Raw genomic sequence first — 13,874 nt, 5'->3', positions numbered from 1 at the left:
CTCTCTCTGCCTCAGTTTCCTCAGCTGTAGAATGAGAATAACAACCATACCTACCTCATAGGGTCTGCCTTCCCTTCGAGTAGACCCTGGCCCATGACCCCACTCCCACCCCGATCCTCCAGAGGAGCCTGAGGCAGTGGGTCCTGTGGGCGGGTGAGGCAGGCCTGGCCAAGGCCCTCAGTGGGTCTGACTGGATTTGGGGTGCCAGCCGCCTGTCTGGGTGACTGGGCCCCAGTCTTGGGGCTGCCCTTCCCTCTCCCCTCCACCCCTGATCCCCGCTCTGCAGCCCCACAGGTGGTGTTCCGGAAGCCGCTGCAGAGCCTGCAGGCTGAGGAGGGTGCCTCGGCCAGCCTGCAGTGTGAGCTCTCCGAGCCCGGGGCCGCCGTCGTCTGGAGCAAGGGTGGCCTGGAGGTGCAGGCTGATGAGCGCCGGGAGCTGCGGCAGCGGGGCCGCGTGGCGGAGCTGGTGCTGAGGGGCTTGCGCCGGGAGGACACTGGCGAGTACACCTGCAGCTGCGGCTCCCAGGCCACCAGCGCCACCCTGTCCGTCACAGGTGGGCACCCAGGCCGGCCCCACCCGGGGGAGGTGACCCGGCTCCTATGGGGTGGGCAGACCCGGGGTGGCGCTCCCCCCGCCCGCTGCCATCCCGTGGCCCCCTGCCCCCATAGCTGCTCCCGCCCTCACGTGCTGCCTCCCCCTGTAGCTGCGCCCGTGAGGTTCCTGCGAGAGCTGCAGGCCCAGGAGGTAGACGAGGGCGCGACGGCACGCCTGCGCTGCGAGCTGAGCCGGGCGGGCAGCAGCGTGGAGTGGCGCAAGGGCTCCCTGCAGCTCTTCCCATGTGCCAAGTACCAGATGGTGCTGGAGGGCACAGCCGCTGAGCTGCTGCTGCACGGCGCCGAGCCGGAGGATGCTGGCCTCTACACCTGTGACACAGGCCACGCGCAGAGCACCGCCTACCTCTCTGTGCGGGGTGAGCCTCCCGCTGGGCCCTGCCCTCCCCCAGCCCCAGGCTCCCCTGAAACCGGCCCCTTGATCCGCAGCTCTGAGCACCCCTCCCTGCCCCCCCCAGCCCCTGGACCCCCCTGAAACCAGCAGGCCCCTTGATCAGCAGCTCTGAACGCCCCTCCCTGCCCCCCCCATCCCCTGGGCCCCCCTGAAACCGGCAGGCCCCTTGATCAGCAGCTCTGAGCGCCCCTGCCTGCTCCCCCCAGCCCCCAGGCCCGTGTTTAAGACGGAGCTGCAGAGTGCGGAGCAGGAGGCGGGCGGCGTGGCCCGGCTGTGCTGCCAGCTGAGTGATGCGGAGGCTGGGGCCCCTGTGCTGTGGCTCAAGGAGGGGGTGGAGCTGCATGTGAGCCCCAAGTATGAGATGCGGCGCCAGGGGGCCACGTGTGAGCTGCTGATCCATGGGCTTGAGGCCAAGGACGTGGGCGAGTACAGCTGCGTGGCGGGCAGCCAGAAAACCTTGGCCTTCCTCAAAGTCAAAGGTGAGCGCCCCCTGCCGCACCCGCTGCCCTCACAGCTGCCTCGCGGGCCCCCCGGCTGCCTCGCCAGGTGCAGTTCCGGGGTGGCGCTCAGACCTTTGGGGGTACAGGCTCTCTGTGCTCACGTCTGTACCACCCTGTATTGGTGTCCCTAGAGAGGAGATTGTAGCCCCCGATCACTGCCCGGCCTCCCACCCCCACCCTGCCGCCTGCAGGTGGGGCAGCAGGCCTGGGCTGCTCTCTCTGAGCTCCTGTCTGTCCTGAAGGTCTTGCTTCCCTGATGTCCCAGCCGGGGCAGGGCTGGCCGCAGGCACGAGCAGCCCACCACCCCACAATCGCCTGCTTCCTCCCAGCAGAGGTGCCCCCAGCCCAGCCCCTGTCCCCAGGAGCTCAGCCCCACGAGAGGGAGCTGTGTTTGTGAGCGCAGTGGGTGCTGAATCCCCACAGGGCAGGCAGGGGCTGTGGCAGGACACGAGTGTGAGAGTGCCTGGGAGGGTTCCTGGGGAGGAGCTGGGGTGGGGGGCATGGGAGCTTGGCTTGGGTGCTCTGACCTGGCTGGTGAAGGCCCCCTTGGCCCACACTCCAGAGCCCGAGGTGACCATCGTGCGGGGCCTGGCTGACACCGAGGTGCAGGCTGATGGGGAAGCAGAGTTCAGCTGCGAGGTGTCACGGGCTGGCGTGGATGTGGAGTGGCGCCTCCAGGGCCTGCCGCTGCAGAGCAACGAGGTGACCGAGGTCGCAGTCCAGGGTGGCCGCACCCACACACTGCGGCTGAAGAGCGTGACCCCGGAGGACGCTGGCACTGTCTCCTTCCACGCGGGCGGCCACACGTCCTCTGCCCAACTCACCGTCCGAGGTAGCAGGAGCCGGGCGTCCCTGCACTTGCGGGCCAGAACCCCGCCTCGGTGAAGGCCTTGTCGGGGGACAGTGATAGATGGCTCGGTTTCCTGCCTTTGAGGGTGGGGAACTGGCGCTGAATGACTGATTCTGGGGTGACCCTAGGTGTGCAGTAGAGCGGTCCCCAGTGTGCCTGTCTTCAGGAATTGGGGCTGGGATGCTGGGGGCAGACGCAGGGGACTGGGAGGTGGTCCTGATGGTGCGGGGAGGGGCATCTCTGGCACGGAGATGGCTGATGCCATGCCTCTTCCCCGTCCCCACCCCGTGCAGTTCCTGAGGTGACCATCCTGGAGCCCCTGCAGGACGCTGAGCTCAGTGAGGGCCAGGACGCTCACTTCCGGTGCCGCCTGTCGAGGGCTTTGGGCCAGGAGGCCCACTGGGCCCTGGGAGGGGTGCCCCTGCAGGCCAACGAGATGAACGACATCACGGTGGAGCACGGCACACTCCACTCGCTCACCCTGCACAAGGTGCTGTTCCCCAGACCGCCTGTGCCCTGGAGTGCGTCCAGGGGCCTTCCCACCTGCTCCCCGCAAGGGTGGGAGAGGGGGACGTTTCCAGCTCCAGTGGAACTGGGCTGCGGACTTGCAAAGTAAGTTGCAAGTGGTTGAAATGGCACTGCCAGCCTGACACCTGCCTCTCTGTTCCATCAGGTGACCCTTGAGGATGCTGGAACCATCAGTTTCCAAGTGGGCTCGTGTCGCTCGGAGGCCCAGCTGAAGGTCACAGGTGGGCAGCCCCCTCTCACAGCTAGCCTCCCCACTTGTGGGTGTCCACATGTCCCTTCTCGAGGAACTGTTGGCAGGTGCTGAGGCCAGGGATCTGAGCCTGCCAGCAGTGATCCTGCTGTGGGTTGGCAATTTTGCACCCTTGACCGCTGAAGCCCCTGGAAGTGGGCTAGTGAAGATAGCTTGAGAAGTTCCGGTGTGTGAGGGAGTCCTTACGTAGGATCAGGGCTGTGTGTAGGGGGAAGGTGGGGAGGCTGGCTGCTGGGGACTTGGGCCCTGAGGTCGAGGCAGGGCCTTCTGGGCTTCTTCCCTCCATATAGCTACTCCTGTGATTTAGGTTCATGTGCTTTTATTTATACACACCTGCATGCCTGACACACTCTCAGATGTTGGTACAGTAGCACACCTGTGACACATGAATGGTTTGAAAGATGGTGAAACCATGACATGAAACCAGAAATAGTTTCATGAAACCAGACATGAAAATAAGATTTAAGGACCTTCAACTTGTTATACTTTGTCCCCAGAATTGGTCATCTCTGTATGCCTCATCCTCATCTGCTGTCCCACTCCTGGTTTTTGTATTGGTCCCATCCATCTGCCATCCCTTGACCATCAGCCCATCCACCATTTATCCATTCATCTATCTGTGCATGCATCCATGCATCCATCCATCCCTCCCTCTATTCTATCTGTCCATCCATTTATCCCGCACCCATCTGTTCAACTACCCATCCATTCATCCACCATCCATTCTCTGTCCATCTATCCAGCCACCATTTATTATCTATCATGCATGCGTTTATCCACCCGCCATCATCTATTCATCATTATCCATCCATCCATGCACCATCTACCCATGCATTCAGGATCTACCCATCTATCCACCATCCATCCACCGTCAGTCATCGGTCCATCCCGCTAACCATCATTCTGCTACCATCCTTCCTTATGGGCCTGTCCACCCATCCATATGTCTACCATCTACCCATTCATCCACCTGTCCATCCACTATCCATTCCTCCATCCATCATCCACCCATTATCTGTCCATCATATATTTATTATCTACCTTGAGAGGGGCCAGATGCAGCTCTGCCCTCAGGGAGTCCCCAGTCTGCTGGGGGGTGGGGCAGGAAGACAGTGTGCCCTGAGTCCCAGGTGTCCCCACCTTGAGTCTTCACGTGCCGGCTCTGTAGCCTGTAGGGCTGGGAAAGGCTCTCGAGTGCAGCGTCCTCAAGCTGGACGCCGGGAGAGGGCCGTGTCCTGGGTGCCCTGAGCAGAGCTGGGTGGGAAGGACCTCGTGTGTCATCAGCGTGGGCCTCTGTGAGTGGCAGCATGCAGTGGGGTTGGATCTTGCAGACCTCACTAAGAGTTGCACCTTGGCCCTTCTCAATCAGGTCCCCATTTGTGGTAAGCTGGCTCACATACAGACACGAGCTGCGGCTTCAGACAGAGCTGTGAGCCTAGGGTGGCGAGGATGGGCCAACTCGGGAACCGTGCTGGAGATGGAATAGGGAGCTGGTGGACAGGCTGGGGGTATGGTTAGTTAGATGTGCACTCCTGTGAGAACATGGAGTGACTGGTGTGGGCCTGAGACAGGCGTGTCGATGTGCGTGTCTGGGAGGGACGTGGAGGGCTCTGGGGGAGGGCCTGGCTGGGGTGGGTGTGCCAGCACAGAGCAGGGTCTGGGCAGCCCCCTGGATTCACCCTACTGTGCAGCAGGTCAGGAAGGTTGCCATTCTGCATTAGGGCCCCAGAACCTAAAGGCCAGGGTGCCTTAGGGGACATCTGGACACATGGCCCTCTGGGGATGGGAGATGCATCTGCTTCCAAAGCCCCAGGAAGTGGGCTCACTTCGTAGCAGCCCCTGTCCCTCTCAGAGAGGTGGGCCCCATGACTTGACCTTTCTGTCCTGCCCCAGACCCCTTAAGGATCGCATCCAAGGGACTTGAGGCTCGTCAGTTCTGTCTTACTGAACAGGGTGTAGATGCAGGGCATTGGTCTCATTTGATGAAGTCAAACATACGGTGAAGGGTGCCGTGGGGTGCAGGGGTGCAGGCTCACTGTGGGTGGTCTCCTTGTCTCCTTCTGTGGGCAGGGGGTGCCAGCTGGCCAGAGTCGCTGTCTAGACCCCATCCCCAGGCTGCCTGCAGCATGGTGGACCCAGGTCAGCCCCCAGTGGTAGACCCCGGTGTGGTCCCGCAGACCCAGGGCAGCCCATCTCCCTCCTTTTGCCCTCTCGCACAGAGGCAGCGCCGTGCCTGGTACGTGGCTTACAGAATGTGGACGTCTTTGCGGGGGAGGTGGCCACGTTCTCCTGCGAGGTGTCCCGTGTGGGTGGGCCGGAGGCCCACTGGTGGCTGGATGGGACCCTGCTGCAGGACGGCCCCCAGAGTGCCATCTCCGTGCGTGATGGGACTGTCCACTCCCTCACGCTCTCAGGCCTGGGGGTGGCTGACTCAGGCACCGTCACCTACCGAGCAGGGCCCCTGGTCTCCAGGGCCAAGTTGTTGGTCAAAGGTACCAGCCGATGGAAGCTGCCCTGGGCTGGAGCTTCTGCTGTGCTGCCCCTGCACGCTTCCCGCGGGCTTCCTGGGTGGGGGTTTGGGGCCCGACCCCCAGGACGCAGGCCGGGCACCTTTCCACGTGTGCCAAGGGTGGGCGCTGGGGGCAGGCAGCAGTCCTAGCTGGTGGACGAGAAAGAAGGTCGGACTCAGCAGTCATGCTGGAGGCCAACCCCGTTCCCACCTGCTCACAGGGCCCTGGGCGTGACTGCCCACCTGGCCACCACTCCCTGGCTGCCCCTTTCTCAGGCATACATCCAGAGAGCAGCCTGGAGGTGAAGGCAGCCTTCCCAGCCCCGGGCTTGGCCTGCACTGTCCTTGCTTATAGCTGCTTCTGCTGCCGCGGGTTTGGTCAGGGTCTTTCTTGGGCCCTTCTGGGAAAGCGCTAGCCATTTGAGAGGGTAGCGGACTTCTAGGGAACTCCCTCAGCCCGCTCTCAGTAGAGGTATTGGGAATTCTTGGCACAACAGCCCCAGTGTGGTTTCAACCATGCTGGCCAGCTTGTCAACTGGCCTCCTCTATACTCTTGCGTAGTAAATGTGGGCACTTGTGCAGATCCCAGGGGCAGCCCATTTGTTGAATGGGATGTCAGCAAATGGAGGTGGGGTGGGATCCCCTGTGGGGTGGGTGACAAGGCCGCTGGAGAAGGGGTGAGTTGGACTTGGGATGCCCCGTGCCCAGCAGACCTTTGGACCCTGAACAGGCCCGAGGGCTTTCAGATGTGGGTTTTGTGTCCTGCTGGGGCGACATGTGTCCCGGCCTAGAGAAAGTGCAGGCTCAGAGGGACCAGCGGTAGGAGGGACCCAGCAGATAGAGACTGTTGTGAGCTGGGGTGTGGGGGCAAGGCTGGCCCCACGCAGAGGGCCCTGGGTCACTGTGCTGGGTCCCCCTTCGGCCGCAGCCCTGCTTCTGCTTGCCTCTGAGTCGCTGACGCTGACTGCAGAGGGGGGAGGGTGGCAGTCAGCGGCTCCGGCTGACACGTGCCTGGCCTGTCGGCCGACAGATCCCACAGTGGAAGTGGTCAGTGCCATGCGGGACTTGGCAGTGCAGGAGGGCGGCCCGGCCGAGCTCCTCTGCCAGTACTCACGGCCCGTGCAGGCCACGTGGAAGATGGACGAGCAGGAGGTGTGTGCGGACGGGCACCGCGTCGTCATAGAGCAGGACTGGACCGTGGCCCGGCTGTCCTTCAGGCCGGCCTTGCCCTGTGACAGCGGCATCTATTCTTGCGAGGCCGCGGGCACCCGTGTGGTGGCCCTGCTGCAAGTGCAAGGTGAGGCCGCCTGGCGGGCAGCCCCGGGCCCAGGACAGCCGCGCCCTGCTGGCAGAGTGGCAGGCAGTGACAGGATGCGGGAAAGAGGGGCTCCCAGGAAGCAGATCGCAGGCCCTGAGCCCACCCACCCAGACCCCTTCTTGTCCCCAGGCAGTCGGACAGAACAGCTGGAAAACAAGGGCAGAGGCTGCTCGAAGGATCTGCCCCCCAAACGCCCTGTCGGGGAGGGGTGGGGGCCGAGGCCGGCAGGTAGATGAGCGGGTCCTGGGCCTTTGGGACCGTAGCCGGGGCTGGGTCCTAGAGCAGGGGGGGGCCGCTGGGCTGAGCTCCCTGAGTCCCGGGTTCAGACCCCAGCGCTGCCCCTTCCTGGGCTGGTCACTCAGAGGATACTCTGAGCCCCGCTTCCCCACTTGAAGCACAGCAGGGATGCCCCATGGGGGACACGGAGCAGCTCTGCTGGGGAGGGGGTGTCATTTGGCCAAAGCTGCATTCGATTTGGAAAACCTGAAATGTTCCCAGTGGTGAGAGGTGGCAGTGTCAGGGGGCATCCAAAACAGGAAGAGCAGGTGGGGCCCGGTCTGGGCCACGGTCCCTCTGAGGTCACTCGGATTCCATTCACAGACGACTTCAACAGCTATGTCTTTAAACACTTTTTTGTTCGGCCCCTGGGGGCCCAACAGTAAACAGACAGAGCTCCCTCCCTTCACTGGTGGCTCCCCTGTGGGAGGTGAAGGAATGTGATAGGAGCTGTGGGAAGGAGCTGCAGGGTAAGCTGGTCTGAAGGAGGCAGCTGGGGCTTGTGGACATCTGGGGCGGAGCCTTTGGGCCTCAGGCCGGGAGTAGAGAAGGAAATGCAGGAGGGAGGCCTCAGGCTAGCCACTGCTGCTGTAAAATCTGGGATTGTATAGAAATAGGAGTTAAGGAGGGTGAGCTCCAACAGAGACTGTAGACCCAACCTTCCCCCTGCCCCCACCCCCACCCCCACCATCATCGCCACCAAGAGCAGCCGCAGCCTTGATCTGGCTGGGCGCAGCCATCCAAGCGCAGTGCAGACGTGGGGCACGTGCATTGGTCCTGTCGGTTCTGACTCGGGGAATGAAGGAGCCAGGGCCACGGGGGAGTCTGCTCTGAGATGTGAGCAGACCGGGGCCGGGAGGGCGGCAGGGAGACGGATACGGATGGGCCCCGTGGGTCCTCTGCTCTGGGGAGGCCTGTGAGCCTTGGGTGACGTCGCGCTCCTTTCCTGCCTGACTCCACCCCCGGCTGTCGCCCCTCAGCTTGTTCTGTGTCCTTCACTCCACCGGCCTGGCTCCCTGCTGCCGCCCACCCACCCCTCTTCATTCCCCGCACAGGGTCCCCTCGAGGTGCTTCCGCTTCCTGGACACCTCCCCTCCCTGGCTCCGTCACGCCCATCGTCAGAGATCTGCCTCCTCCAAGAAGCCCCCCGGAGCTCAGAGGCCACTGGTGTCGGAACCAGGGGCCCGTCATGGGAATGGGCTCTTGGAGGTGGCAAGCACTTGGGGCCCAGGCGCTGAGCTGGATCTGGGGCCTGGCATGCCCAGGCCTGACACCCTGGCTTCCACAGAACACGCAGAGACGCTCGTCACGGACTCCTGTGCTCTGTACAGGAGAATTTGGGCAGGCTGCGAGTGAGGGCAGAGATATGTCTGGTCCGAGTGAGTGAGGGGAGCAGCCCAGTGGGTCTGTTAGCCCTGGCTGGGGGAGGAAAGGAAGGGAACAGTTTCCCGGAGGCCCGTGCTGCAGCAGAGCTGAGAGGCAGAAGCCTCTGTCTGCGTTTGAGCCTGGCGGCAGCCTCGGATGAGTTTTCAGTCCGTGAATGTTTTTGAGGCTTCTCGCCTGTTAGGTGGAGCGGACTCTCCTTCCTAACCAAGGCCTGGTGCTGGTCAGGGCCTTAGGACACAGGGCGGCCCTGTGCGGCCGCTCCTGATGGACACCCAGACACCCTCCCCCCAGTCGCATCCTCTGAGTCCCTTTGTCCTGAGAGGGGCTCTCCCACATGACTCGGGGTGCTGGGTAGGAAAAGCCCTGAGCATGCCTGGGGCCACCCTCTTTCTACAGCCAAGAACACGGTGGTGAGGGGCCTGGAGAACGTGGAGGCGCCCGAGGGCGGCGAGGCGCTCTTCGAGTGCGTCCTGTCCCAGCCGGAGGTGGCCGCCCACACCTGGCTCCTGGATGATGAGCCCGTGCACACCTCGGAGAACGCCGAGGTGGTCTACTTCGAGAACGGCCTGCGGCACCTGCTGCTGCTCAAAAACCTGCGGCCTCAGGACAGCTGCCGCGTGACCTTCCTGGTGGGGGACATGGTGACGTCTGCCTTCCTCACCGTCAGAGGTTAGACTTGTGGGTCGGGAGGGCGCTTCTCTGTGGTCCCCCCAGCCGCTGTCCCCCTGCGGAAGTACGGGAAGGTAGGGGTGGGGGGTTGGTCTGAGGCCCCTCCTGCAGGCTAACCCACATCAGGGATGCTGGGGCTGATGCTGGGACCACAGGGGTATGTCTCTCTCAGACCCGTCCCCCTAAATACCTCGTGCTGCAGTGGGGTGGGACGGGGTGGGCTAGAGCCCCTGTGTGAGGACTCGGGACTCTTCACCTCTCTCACCAGATCCCACGCTGCTCGGGCGCAGGGGCTGGCAATGAGGCTGGGGACATGAGGCTCTCAGAGCCCTCCCAGATGTCACTTTGTGGGGGCATGGGGGCTGGGGTCACAGGAGAGGGCCTAGGTTCCTGAGACACCACCACCCCCCCCGCTGGGTATTTGGCTGGGGGTTATAGGCGAGGGCTGGGGAAGCAGCAGTCATGGGGATTTCTCCACTGGGCACCTGGCTGCTTGGTCAGGGGTGGAGGGAGGTGGGGGAGCTGGGGCGTCTGGGAAGGGCGGTGACCTCTGAGACGAGAGTGCGGGGTGGCCTTGCTGGGGCTGTTGATCTCTGAGGCTGCTCCCAGAGGCGGGAGGAGCGGGAGGCTAGGCGCCCTCCTCTGCTCTGGGGCTGTGGGAAGGGGGTGGCATGGATGTCTCTGAGTGCCCCCAGGCCTCTGTGCTCACACTGCCACCCTACCCCGCCCCACAGGCTGGCGCCTGGAGGTCTTGGAGGCGCCCCAGGATGTGACCGTGCGCGCCGGGGGGCAGGCCAGCTTCAGCTGCACCCTTAGCGAGACGGTGCCCGTGGGCGAGGTGACCTGGTACATAAATGGAGCCTCCGTGCAGCCCGATGACACAGACTGGACCGTGACCGCCGACGGCAGCCACCACGCCCTGCTGCTGCGCCGGGCCCAGCCGCACCACGCCGGCGAGGTCACCTTTGCTGCTCGCGACGCTGTTGTCTCCGCGAGGCTCACTGTGCTGGGTGGGTGGCTTGGGCCTGCCTGCCGCAGCCTGGGTCCAGGGCTCTGGGGGAGGTGGGTCGGGGGACGAGGGGTTTCCGCTTCAGAAGCTGCTGGGGGCTGTCCATGTTCCCCCACGTGGAGTGGACTCGGGGCACCCAGTCTTCCTGTGACTCCAGCGCACCTTGGTCAGCCCCGCAGAAAGACGGGGCTGAGGGGCACAGCTGCCCACAGGACTCAGGGGAGCAGACAGCAGCGTGGGCAGGTCTGCGGGTGCCGGCGGCCCGCTGCTGCCCTGACCGCCTCCTCCCCGCCCCACAGGCCTCCCCGACCCCCCAGAGGACGCAGAGGTGGTGGGGCGCAGCGGCAGCTCCATGACGCTGTCCTGGGTGGCCCCCGCGAGCGACGGCGGAGGGGGTCTCCGTGGCTACCGGGTGGAGATGAAGGCGGCAGCCACGGGGGAGTGGCGGCTGTGCCACGACCTGGTGCCCGGGCCCGAGTGTGTGGTGGCCGGCCTGGCCCCCGGGGAGACCTACCGCTTCCGCGTGGCTGCAGTAGGCCCGGCGGGCGCTGGGGAGCCCGTGTACCTGCCCCAGACGGTGAAGCTTGGTGAGAGGCTGCCTTGGTCTTGGTTGATGAGGGCGGGAGTCCAGCTTGCAGCCCTCAAAGCCTCTCTCAGCTGAGGGTCCCCACCGCATCCTTGCTGACCCTGATCCCTGTTCCCAGCAGAGCCCCTGGAACCCAGGCCTGCAGCCCCCGCCCCCGAGAGCCAGCAGGTGGTGGCCGGGGAGGACTTGTGTCTGGAGTGCGAAGTGGCCGAGGCGGGTGAGGTCGTCTGGCTGAAGGGAACAGAGCGCATCCAGCCAAGCGGGCGCGTCCAGGTCCTCTGCCAGGGTCAGCGGCAGATGCTGTTGATCCGGGGCTTCTCCGCGGAGGACCAGGGCGAGTACCGCTGTGCCCCTGCACGGGAGTCAGCCTCTGGGTCAGCTGCTGCTTTCCAGGGTATGTCTCCCAGGGCCCGCTGTGCAGAGGGGAGGAAGGAGCCCTGGGGTGTGGAGTGGGCCAACATGCTTCTCTCCTGAGAAACTGCAGGAGGAACATAGCTCACATTAAGGACTGAGGCCTGGGGTGGGGCAATGCATCAATCAGTGTGGCTCAGCCTCCTGTCAGAACCCGTATCACTGACATCTGAGGTCACATTGTCCCCTGGCCGATGCCCCGCCTTGGTGCCCACCGCTGGCTCCGAATCCTTGCATGCCTGCCGTCTGAGCCCCCTGCACCTGCTCTGACCCTGGCCTGGGGTCTCCTGTGTTCACCCGCTCTTGTGCAGGAGGGAGAATGAGGCCTAGAGAGGGCTGTTCAGAGCCTCTAAAACCTTGTCAAGATTGTGCATCGGAGCTCTCGGGGCCCAGGCAGGCAGCAGAGGCCTCTAAAGGGAGCTGTGGTCAGGAGCCAGGGCTGGCCTGGGGTCGCTGTCCTTGTCTGACTGGCCGGTCTCCTGCCCTCCTCAGTGGTGCTGACCCCAGAGTCTGGGGAGGAGGCCCCCGCTCAGCCCAGCCTGCCCCCTGAGGCCGCTCAGGAGGGCGACCTGCACCTGCTGTGGGAGGCGCTGGCCCGGAAGCGCCGCATGAGCCGCGAGCCCACGCTGGACTCCATCAGTGAGCTGCCCGAGGAGGATGGCCGCCCGCCGGGCCCGCGGCCGGAGGTCGAGGAGGCCGCGCCTGACCTCTCAGAGGAGTACTCCACGGCCGATGAGCTGGCGCGCACCGGCGAGGCTGACCTCTCGCACACCAGCTCTGACGACGAGTCCCGAGCAGGCACGCCTTCGCTGGTTACCTACCTCAAGAAGGCCGGGAGGCCCAGTGCCTCGCCACTGGCCAGCAAGGTGAGTCTCCCGCTCGACCTGCAAGGAGCGGCGCGCGTTTCTTAGATTGTTGCCACTCCATCATTCCTCCACACGTTGTCTGTCCACTGTCTGTCCATCGGTCCGCCCAGCACTCATCTATCCAGTCATTTTCCCACTCATCATCAGCCCATCTATCGGTCATCCAGCTACCGACCTGGTTATGAGTCACCTACCCATCCATCCATCCACGTGGCTGTTAAAACGCTTTTTCTGAAGAGCTGGAACCAGTCTCTCTGTGGTATTCCTCAGAGTGCTGTCCCCCTCTGGGGAAAGCAGTTTCAGGGAGGGTAGACCTGCTTTTCGGCCGCAGCAGAAGCCCTCAGGCACTCGGCCTCAGTGAAGGTGTTGCAGCTGCCAGCAGGCAGCAGGCAGGAGGCATGCTGGAGCGAGGCGTGGAGCTGGGGCAGGAGACCCAGGCTCTGCATCCCCCTGCCCTGTGTGTGCCCCTCCGCATCCTTCGCCTGCCCTGGGCCTCAGGCACCCTACCTTACCTGTGCACACAGGTTGGGGCCCCAGCAGCCCCCTCCGGGAAGCCACAGGAGAAGCAGCAGGAGAAGCCACCTGCAGTACACCCACCGCCAGGAGACCTGAGCGCTGGGGACCTGGGCGACCCGACCTTGGACCAGGCTGCCGTGAAGATCCAGGCGGCCTTCAAGGGTTACAAGGTCCGGAAGGAGATGCAGCAGCAGGAGGGGCCCGTGCTCCGCTGCACATTTGGGGACACCGTGGCCCAGGTGGGAGACGTCCTGCATCTGGAGTGTGTCGTGTCCAGCAAGACCGATGTGCGCGCCCGCTGGCTGAAGGATGGCGTGGAGCTGACGGACAGCCGGCACCACCACATCGACCAGCTTGCGGATGGCACCTGTTCTCTGCTGGTCACCAGCCTGGGCCGGGTCGACGCCGGCCGTTACACCTGTCAGGTGAGCAACAAGTTTGGCCACGTGGCCCACAGCGCCAGCGTGGCGGTCAGCGGCACGGAGAGTGAGAACGAGAGCTCCTCCGGGGGTGAGCTGGATGACACCTTCCGCCGGGCCGCCCGGCGGCTGCACCGCCTCTTCCGCACTAAGGGCCCAGCGGAGGTCTCGGACGAGGAGATCTTCTTCAGCGCTGACGAGGGCAAGGCAGAGCCTGAGGAGCCCGGGGACTGGCAGACGTACCACGAAGATGAGCACTCCATCTGCATCTGCTTTGAGACGCTGGCGGAGGCCCGCCGGGCAGCCAGCCGCTTCCAGGAGATGTTCGGCGTGTTGGGCATCCGCGTGGACATCAGCCTGTCCGAGCAGGGACCGCGCAGGGTGGAGATGCACATCGGCAAGGTGGCATCCGCCCCTTCAGCCCCGCTGGAGCCAGCGCTGACGGCAGAGGCTGGTGAGTCTGCACGCTGTACGCGGGGAGGATGAGCAAGGCCAGGCTGGCGATCCAGCGTCAGCTGAAGACTCAAGGAGGTGGCTGGGCTTTAGCTTCCGGTTGTGCACATATGTGGCCCACTGAGCTTCAAAGAGCCCTGACTTTGGGGTGAGACAAAGCTCAGTTTAAATTCCAGCTCTGCCTCTTTGAGCCTCAGAGTCCTGTTCTATGAAATATGTTCGGGGATACTGACTTCCTAGAGTTTAGGGATTTATTTTTTCCCCCATGAGGGTTTGAGATGTAATCTGTATAAAAGGTAGGGTCCCACATAGTCCAGTCTGAA

The 13,874-nt window shown here is 63.9% G+C and overlaps 1 protein-coding gene across 1 annotated transcript in view; it reads left to right on the top strand.

Moving 5' to 3' along the window:
• The first annotated feature begins 93 nt into the window (after window positions 1–93).
• Window positions 94–13,874, top strand: part of LOC122440964 (obscurin-like) — a 62,035-nt gene continuing 48,254 nt past the window's right edge. The window contains exons 1-15 of the mRNA XM_043467611.1: window positions 94–126; window positions 163–553; window positions 704–970; window positions 1,212–1,484; window positions 2,068–2,337; window positions 2,649–2,845; window positions 3,029–3,104; window positions 5,353–5,625; window positions 6,673–6,939; window positions 9,019–9,291; window positions 10,026–10,301; window positions 10,600–10,887; window positions 11,005–11,280; window positions 11,790–12,163; window positions 12,688–13,552. Of these exons, the coding sequence (XP_043323546.1) occupies window positions 94–126; window positions 163–553; window positions 704–970; window positions 1,212–1,484; window positions 2,068–2,337; window positions 2,649–2,845; window positions 3,029–3,104; window positions 5,353–5,625; window positions 6,673–6,939; window positions 9,019–9,291; window positions 10,026–10,301; window positions 10,600–10,887; window positions 11,005–11,280; window positions 11,790–12,163; window positions 12,688–13,552 (4,399 nt within the window). The remainder of the gene's footprint in view (window positions 127–162; window positions 554–703; window positions 971–1,211; window positions 1,485–2,067; window positions 2,338–2,648; window positions 2,846–3,028; window positions 3,105–5,352; window positions 5,626–6,672; window positions 6,940–9,018; window positions 9,292–10,025; window positions 10,302–10,599; window positions 10,888–11,004; window positions 11,281–11,789; window positions 12,164–12,687; window positions 13,553–13,874) is intronic.

The sequence above is a fragment of the Cervus canadensis genome, chromosome 4 (genome assembly GCF_019320065.1).
Source record: "Cervus canadensis isolate Bull #8, Minnesota chromosome 4, ASM1932006v1, whole genome shotgun sequence".
Lineage (NCBI taxonomy): Eukaryota > Metazoa > Chordata > Mammalia > Artiodactyla > Cervidae > Cervus > Cervus canadensis.
This window is presented reverse-complemented; position numbering and strand designations above follow the sequence as displayed.